We start from the raw sequence: 9,012 nt of genomic DNA, 5'->3' as shown, positions 1-9,012 counted from the left end.
TGTACTGTGTTATAGTTTCCGGCCTCTCCACTTTAGGGATCAGTACTATAACTGTATCGTTCCATCCCTCCGGGATCACCTTATTATTTATTGCAGCCAGAACTTCTTGAGTTAAGGTATCACCAATAATGTGCCAACATTTTTTAAAAAATATAGCATGCAAGCCATCAGATCCAGGCGCCTTCATATCACCAATAGAGAATAAAGCTTTTTTGACATCCTCTGGGGAGAACGGTCACTGAAGTACCTCATTCATCTCATTAGTAACCCGGGGGTTAACTTTGCTCAGAAGTTCTGGGTCAGTGTCATAAACTTCTGTTGAAAATGCATCAAAGAAATAATCAGAAATCATAGGATTCAAGTAAGCAGTTCCTTCTAGCCAGGCTCCCTGATCATTTCTCAATCTTTTAATTCTATTCCGCTCCCTTCTTGTGCTAGCAGATCTATGGAAATAAGAAGTATTTTTATCACCAAATTGTAACCAATTCACTCTGCTCCTCTGTGCCCAATGAATTTCTTCTTGCTCCAGAAGCCTTTCAATCTCCAAAGCTAACTGTTTTTGTTTCTCAATATTTTCATCTGACAGGTCATCCACTGCCACCTGTTCCAGCTCCCTCTGTGCAGCTCTGATCCTTTTCTTTGATCTCTGCAAAGTATAACGATCCCACTTATGGAGCTGCTTGTGGACCGCTGAGAGCCTACCCGCCAAATCGGTATTACTCAAATCTGCTCCCGACTGCTCCCAAGCCTGCTGCACTATGTCTTTAAACTGTGCTTCCTTCAGCCATTTAGCTTCAAAACGGAGCACCTTTGGGCCCAAGTGTTCATGAGCCAGTTGTTCTTCCAAACTAAGAAGAATAGGGCGATGATCAGACTTGCAGTATGGGAGATTTTCCAACACTGCATGTGGGAATTTGTTATTCCAAGCTTCATTAGATAAAGCCCGGTCCAATCTTTCTCTTATATGTCCCCGATGCCAAGTGAACTTATCCCCGACATACCCCAGGTCAGATAAATCACAGTCCACTAAGGCGTCACGGAATGCTTGCATAAAATGTAGAGGTCTTGGATTACCTCCTTCTTTCTCAAACGGATACAGAATTTCATTTAAATCACCAAGAACAAGCCATGGCATATTACATTGCGCATGCAAGTTCCTCAAATAATCCCAAGTCAAATATTTGTTCTCCCATTTTGGTTCACCATACATCCCCGTGAAACGCCATATGTTTTCCACTCCTCTGCCAATAATTACATCAATATAATTATCACATTTGAACAATAGATCCACTCCAATTTCCTTCTTCCACATTAACATGAGACCACCACTGCGTCCATCACTCCTAACAACATATTTATGATCCATTCTTAACCTTCTGCGCAGACACTCCGCAGGGAATTCATCTAGATGAGTTTCTGAGAGGAATATGACATCAGCCCCTCTACGCTTCTGGACATCCAGAAGCGATAACACTGCCGCGGCCCCGCCAAGACCGTGGCAGTTGAGGCCTAATATTTTCATTGCTCCCGGCGGTCCTCCTCGAGGGAGGCCGCCGATCCTTCAATATTTGTATCATGTTGTGAATCTTCCCCATCCTTTCTCGCTTTCTTTTTATTTGCATTTTTCTGTGGAGTAGCAAACAGGTCCTTGTCTGTGTCCTTTCCTGAACCATGACGATCCTCAATCGCAGCCACTTTATCCAGTACACCCACTCCTGTTTTTCCATCCACCAATGTACCATCGGTCACACACGAGTTCAAAGCTAATCTCTTACGCGCAGATGGATTGTGAGAAGAGAAGTCCTCATAGTCCATCTCATCAGTAGGGTATGATCCTCTCGGATCAGCCCCCGCATGCGATGTAAACATACCTCTGCCTCTACCTCTTCCACGAGCAGCCATATCTTCACCTCTACTTCCTCGGCCTCTTCCTTGACCACGGCCTCTCCCACGACCTCTGCCACCATCTGCCAGGATAAAATCCCCCCATTCAAAAGAATCTGGATCATGCTCGCCCGTTCCACATTCCTCATACCAATGCCCAATCATACCACAGTTTGCACAAAAATCTGGCATCTTCTCATATTTGACTTGGTAGTATTCTTTCTTATTATCCCTTGTCATAGATACAAATCTGCTCAGTTTTTTGCTAGTATCCAATTTTACTTTCATTCGCACAAAACTGCCAATAAACCCCGCCGGAAGCTTAATCTGAACTTCCAGAACTTCACCAACACATCTCGACATTCCTCTAATCACATGTTCCTTGAGATAGTTATCAGGTAACTTGTGAATCTGTGCCCATACCGTAATTTTGTCCAATTTAATGGACAAAGGATTAGTAAATCCATCATACTCCTCCATGATTAAACCTTGATCCCGAAACAGCCATGGTCCCTGGTACATCGCCTTATTCCAATCCGCTAGGCAATTGAACTGGACAGTAAACAGGTTTTGCTCAATTCTTCTCCAAATCACCTCCTTTGCAGGATTCCACGCTGATCTCATGTCCGAAAATAATGCACTTTGGCTAAACCCTAATTTAGAAGTATGAACACGCACAATGGCCAGCCACTTGGCTTTTACCTCAGATTCCGAGACTTCATCTTCCCAGACAAAATCCTCCACCTCGTCTTCCTCAAGATGCAACCTCTCCAGGAGATCATCAACGTTCTCTTCTCTCTTCTTCTTCTTCGCATAGCTTGGCTCCGCTTCTTCCGCCATCTGGAACCCAAGGGGTTCTACAACTTCCAACTTCCTCCTTCGGGGAACCGCCGTCAACGACGGGAGTCCGATCACCGATCACCGGGGAGAGATAGACGGATCTTGGGTGATCCACGGTAGAAACTCTCGACGGGTTCGACGCCGCCAGAGGAGACTAACCCTAGATATTACGCTAGGGGAAAAAAATCAACAAAAGTTTTTTTGTAGATAGGATGCCGCTGGGTTAGATGCACACAGGCGCACGGGGTGTTCACCGTAGTAAAAAATCCCAGGTGAGCGGCCAACGAGTGCGGTGCGGGCGGTGATATTCACAGGTCCGAAGCTGCCGGTCGAGGCGAGGTCGGATCTACCAGCACTGGTCGGTCTCCCAGGTGCGGCGCGGCCGGCCCCAGAAGCTGTGCGGCGAGGGCCTGGAGGCGGGCGGCTGCGCGTAGGCGTTGGCGACGACGTCGCGGTCGTAGCGCTCGCGGGCGTCCGGGTCGGCGAGCGTAGCGTAGGCGTCGTGGAGCCTGATGAAGTTGTCCCCTGCCGCGCCGGCCACGTCCGGGTGCAGCTCCCGCGCCGTGCGCTCGTACGCGGCCTTGATCTACGCCGCCCGTGGCGCCGCGCGCAGGCCCAGACTCGTGAAGCGTGCACCTGCCGGCGGTGCCGCCGACGCGACGGCCACCGCGCAGCGAACCGGCCGGCGGGAGGCGGGCCGACGGATCCCGGCTGCCGCTGCAGCCGACGCCGGGGTTTGCATCAGCGGAGGCGCGGAGATCATCGCGGAAGAAGGGAAGAGCGGCAAGGCAACGATGGGGGAACCAGGAGCCCGCGGAGATCATGATCTGGCTCGGCGGTTGGAAGTCGGCTTTGAATAAGGGAGCGAGGTGGACGTCGGTGTGATGTGACCGTGTTCTGTACCGGTGGGTGCCTGATCCGCCCCGGCCATGGCCATGGCCCATGGGCTCCACTCCTCGTCGGTTCAGAATCATCCTGCATGCTTTTCCCGCGGCGGTGCACGATGGAGATGCGCGCCCGCAGGTTCGGCCAACATCACTCAGCCTAGTACGGCGGACAGCTCATGGATTTGCATCTAGAAGCAATGCTATCGTTGTCGACATCCTACTCTTTTTTTTCAAGGACCGGACCAACTTTATTTTTAAGTGAACAACTTAGATTAGATCCGATCAAATACACAGCTATATCAAAATATCTGGGATCCGTTGCGTCTACATCTACTTTTTAGCATCTTGATTCTTTCTCCAGCCGTGCCTAGATGAACTATTGAAGACCAAACATCTAGATTAACTTTTATGCGATAACATTTAGATCGCAGAATGTAGTGACTCACATGTTAGCAAATTTTGTAGAATTAATCACACTATCAAGCTTCTCCTACGGTAGAGTTGTTCAAAAAAAATACAAATGTAAGGCTAAGGACCATAATCTATTGTCCGCTCCTTTTTTAGGACTTGTAATACCACTCTTATTTGCTTCGTACATTTTCTTTACCTTGCAACAGAAAACTTGAGCATGCACTTGTAAAGAAAAAAAATAGTAATAAACTTCAAAAAACTAAAAATTAGTTTAAAATATTGTAAGTACATGTATGTATGACACTGGTGATTTTTTTCTACATGTATATACAACATTGATGAAAATATTGCAATAGAATCTATTGATTTTTTCTGCACTCTATTACACTTGTGCTTTATCGTTGATATAGTTGGGAGCATTGTAAAACTACTACAACTACAATAATTTGCTAGATTATTACGTACATTATCAAATAAGGGAATCGGGATATCATACCTCTAGCATTAAAATCGGCAATGATCTTTATATTAGTTTTTTATCCTTTTCTATTTTTTATAGTGTTCAGAGAACTATTGCTTTTTTATTTGTCTCGTTTTCCATTTTAGACGTGTTTCAAGTTAGGAGAAATTAAAATAAATGCATTTTATACTAAAATTTTATGCTTATATACAACTTTTACCATGTTATAGTCTTAACCAGTATATTTTATTTGTTGATTATTTGGCATATTTGTAGTCATCTTTTATTATACAGTTGTAACGTATCACCAGGAAATATTCTTGTGATACATATTGTAACATGCGTTCTTTTTTGAACCCTTTATTAACAATTGCATAATATATAGAGTATAGACAATTATATAAGAAATCTCTACGGTGTGCAACCTAGCAAATATCTTAAAAGCAGTTTCTAATGTATGATTAGCTAAGCATAATAACTTCTAGATTGCATGAACCATTGGTGTTATTCTTTGCACTCTTTTCGTGATCCATTGTATCTTGCAAGTTATAATGGATTCGTTATTAAGTAGAAAACATGCGCATAATCTGTACTTGGTATTGAAATAACATAGCTTAGAGTAACCACGGATGGACGTAAAATGATGTGGATTCTGTTATGTTGTATATATATACCATATAATTAATTAGTTAATATGTTTTGTACGCAGTGTGCTACATATATCTGGTATGAAAGTGTTGTAACGTTCCAGATAATATTTCATATGAGTTCTTCTTGTTGTTGTTTTCAACCATAGTGTCTTCATGCCACCATGCATCTTTTTCTTGCATATTTTTAATCTAAAATAATTTTGCCAAAATACCGTGTCGGCATGCTGCTCCTAGCTGGGCCCTCCTCTTGTTCACCTGCAACAACAACTTGGGAGCATAGAAAAAGAGCATCATAGAGCTTAATTTACAAGGGAGCATTGACTATGCTGAAGAGAAGAACAAACTACAGCTGCAGGTGAATTAACGGTTCAAATCCATCTTCTTCTACTAATAAAAGACCCAGAGGGTCTGATCCAACAGATCTCAGCCGTGCAATCTAAATATCCAACGCCTCACGGCGTCTTCGTGTTTGACGGGAGCGGAACACCAACTACCCACGCGCTAATTAAAAATCCCTGCGTAATTAGTTGACCGAACCGTCAATCCCTGAAACATCCCCATCCACATCGCCCCAGATGCCGCCGTCGCCCTCCGCCGCAGCCCTCCCACCCCAGCCCTCCAGCCGCGCCCGCCGACGCCGGCAACCGCACACCGCCGTGAGCGACGCGAGATCCTCCACCGGAGGCCGACCTGCACCCGCCGGCACATGAGGAAGCCCTGCCGCCCACACGCGAGGACGTTCAGCCGCCCGCACGCGAGGACGCCCTGCATGTACTACACCAGCAGCAGACGCCGCTGCCGCAATCTCCGTGTGTCGCCGCTGCAATCCCCGCACCCGACATCGACGACGCTGCCGCCAACTCGGTCACGTGATCTGAACAGGCCGCGCAGCAGCCATTCTCTCCCTTCACCACCACGCGCTGCGAGAGTGATTTCCGGATAAAACCGTCCCGCCGTCCGGCTCCGATGGTACTGCCTACCATCCCGCTTTGCTTCTGTCTCACGGTTCATGTGCTCCAGTTCCCCATCGTTATGCACTGTACTTTTTTTTTTATGTCACCTATGCGTTGTCTCATGTGCAACTGAAGCAGGGGCAGTTCTTTTGTGAATTAGATACATATATTCTGATTGAAATTGAGGATCAGATGTTGTAGTTAAAATTTAGAAGCTCACCATGTACATATATTCTCATTGAATTGAGGAATAGAAATGAAGTAGCCCCAATACATCATATTTTGGTATTGGATGAACTGCTACTGCCAACCGACTTACATTTTGCGCATAAATTTTTTCTGGTTGGCAGCAAGAATATTCGCTTACGGTCAAACGAGCAGCGTAAATACTTGCACGATGATTGGAATTACCAAGTATAGCGTGATGGACATCTATGAGTACATAGAGAAGGTGTGTGTATGCGTGCTAGGGATCACGAATGCTGTTTCGTTCACCTTTCTGAGGTGATATTTGGCTCACTGTGTGTCGTTGCTACAACACCTTGAAAGAGAATGGCTGCTGAAATTTTCAGCAATAGAGATATACAGTGAAGCTGCGAGGGATCTTCTGAGCCATGATACGACACCTCTTAGACTTCTTCATGATCTGGAAGTGTGCCATTCTACCCTCTGCATATTGATCTCTCACTTTCTCATTTGAATTTAATCAGAAAGGGATTACTGTTGAAAAACTCACCAAGGAAACACTGAAGGACAAGGACCATCTTAAGGATCTTCTTGCAATGTGTGAAGGTACAGGCTGAAATTACTGAAACAAAACATGCACCATGTTCTTTCTTTTTGTAACTTGCCTAATTAAGTTTGCGCTATAGCTCAAAGGGAGATTGGGGAAACAGATTTGAATGAAGCTTGTTGACCGACTTTTGTTAATTTCAGGCAATCGAAAGTTCTGTTTGATGAAGAAGCAAATCAAGCACCCTTGTGTCTTGTGTGGTATGGGATTTCTTTCTCTATTCATGATTTTTTCTTTCTTTTGTGGGTATATATTCTTGATTGTTTGGTATAACATGTTCCATGCTCACTGAGGTTCTTCTGGACAGAACTTTGTTTACCTAGGTTACCGTGGATCTTAGACTACTTCAGCTGGTATGAGGTTGAAAGAAGGTAGTCATACTAATCGAAGTCTGCTAACACAGGGAAAGGTTGTTCACCAACTCAGGTCTGTTTTCTCGCAAGAGCTTGTAGTGCCAGTGGTTTACTTATTTATAAATGTATTTCACTATTTTTGCATAGACAGTTCCTCTTTCTTTAGAAGATTCACTAGGTAAAATAATTCTGATTTCCATTTGGTGTTACAGTTTGACATTTCTCCTTTAAGCCCATTTGCATGCTCTTCGACCAATGGCCATAGTTTTACCGTATAACATAATCTGAAGTATTATTTTCCGTCTGCAAGGGAAAACGTGGCCATATCCCTTACATAGATTCAAAGCTGACACGCATATTACACTCCTCTTTGTGAGGCAATGCAAGAATAACCATTGTCTACACAATGAGCCCTGCACACACTCATATTGAGCAATCCAGGAATACACTTCTTTTTGCTACTTGCGCAAAGTATGTAAAGGATTTCAAACTATATTATATTATACATATACTTGATAGATTAAGATTATTACCCATCCTAATAATGGTAAGAGTAATTATTAACCCTGGATTACCAGTGGACTCCCTTTGACATCAAAACCTAGGCTAGAAGTGATGAAATGTGAGTTGGGATATGTGTAATTCTTGTTTTATTCGTGCCTTGCTTGTTGATCTCATGAAGATTTATGTTACTGAATCCAACTTTGGGCATGAGTTCATGGGAAGGTATTTAATGGTAAAATTAATGGTATAGTTTTTCTTCAGAGTTTCGAGTTCTATGGTTAATTTAAGTATAGTGCTTGAAGCAATTGATATGTGCAAAATATCAGGGGATCATATAAATGTTGAAGTTTTGGCTATTTATAAATGTATTTCTGTGCAAGTTTTAGCAAAAACACTTTTCTACTTGAGTTGTTGTTTTATTTTGTGAAGAGGAGAGCTTTGTCGGCCCCCTTTTAGGCTGTACCAATTTCATGTTTTACCTCACAAACCGATTAGGTTGTACCTACAGCTTGATCCGTTTGCCAGTTCCCTTTCTTTTTGTAGAGATTTAGGCTGTATCTGCAGCTTGATCGCTATCTAGAAATAATATTTTGTTAGATGAATGTCACTTTCCTGGCGCATAGACATATCGGTATGAAACTGTAGGAATTCTTATAAGTGTATTTTCTTTTGAAGTTAATTAGTATGATATAATTCATTGTGCGGTGCTTACTAATGCCCAGGACTATGGTTTAAATTTTTTTCGCAGATGAAGAATAAGCAGACAACCGCCTTACTGTTTGGATCAAGGAATCGCTCCTCATTTGAAGACGAAACAAACATGGTAATTGCAAATTACTTTTATTTTCAATCTAATCCAGATGTGCCGGTCTATGCAGATTTCAGAATAGCACTGGTGTCACCTTGACAAAATACTCGAATTGTATTTGAGAAATAAATGGTCATGAATTGAATTTTCACTACCATTTTGTGTGCTTCACTTGATACAGCTCCGAGGGTGGTGCTTTATAATACTGTGATGAACCTATTTTGCTATCCTCATAAGCACATGGTGAAGTTTGTATTATGTTTTAGTGCCATTGATGGTCTGTAGAGCTTGCCAAATATTACATGGCAATCCTTTCTACCATTATTGGTTTTCATCTGTATTTTTCATGGTTACAAATTTAATAACTTTCACTGTTACAATGCAGGAGATTGATATTTTAATTCGATATTATTGTTGCCAGTGCTGCTGAACCTAGACCTGTTAAAAAATCTGTTACATTTGAACCAAA

The 9,012-nt window shown here is 43.3% G+C and overlaps 1 protein-coding gene, 1 long non-coding RNA gene and 1 pseudogene across 5 annotated transcripts; 1 reads left to right on the top strand and 2 right to left on the bottom strand.

The window, feature by feature from the left end:
* Window positions 1–235: 235 nt before the first annotated feature.
* On the bottom strand, window positions 236–1,522 carry LOC139833658 (uncharacterized). The gene has a single exon (XM_071823994.1). It carries the CDS (start codon window positions 1,520–1,522, stop codon window positions 236–238), a length of 1,287 nt encoding a protein of 428 aa, XP_071680095.1.
* A 1,239-nt stretch (window positions 1,523–2,761) lies between these two features.
* LOC139833212 (chaperone protein dnaJ 11, chloroplastic-like) lies at window positions 2,762–3,595 on the bottom strand (annotated as a pseudogene).
* Window positions 3,596–5,657: 2,062 nt separating this feature from the next.
* LOC139833340 (uncharacterized) lies at window positions 5,658–8,963 on the top strand. 4 transcript variants are annotated; one of them, XR_011748909.1, is made up of 5 exons: window positions 5,658–6,101; window positions 6,800–6,877; window positions 7,022–7,078; window positions 7,186–7,304; window positions 8,484–8,963. It is a non-coding gene; the product is annotated as an uncharacterized lncRNA (long non-coding RNA). The 4 variants fall into 4 exon arrangements; XR_011748910.1 differs by having other exon boundaries at window positions 5,658–6,877; window positions 8,484–8,558; window positions 8,725–8,963; XR_011748908.1 differs by having other exon boundaries at window positions 5,659–6,101; window positions 6,796–6,877.
* Window positions 8,964–9,012: the final 49 nt, after the last annotated feature.

Source organism: Lolium perenne, chromosome 7, assembly GCF_019359855.2.
Source record: "Lolium perenne isolate Kyuss_39 chromosome 7, Kyuss_2.0, whole genome shotgun sequence".
NCBI lineage: Eukaryota > Viridiplantae > Streptophyta > Magnoliopsida > Poales > Poaceae > Lolium > Lolium perenne.
Note: the sequence above shows the minus strand (reverse complement) of the source record. Positions and strands in the feature narration are given on the sequence as shown.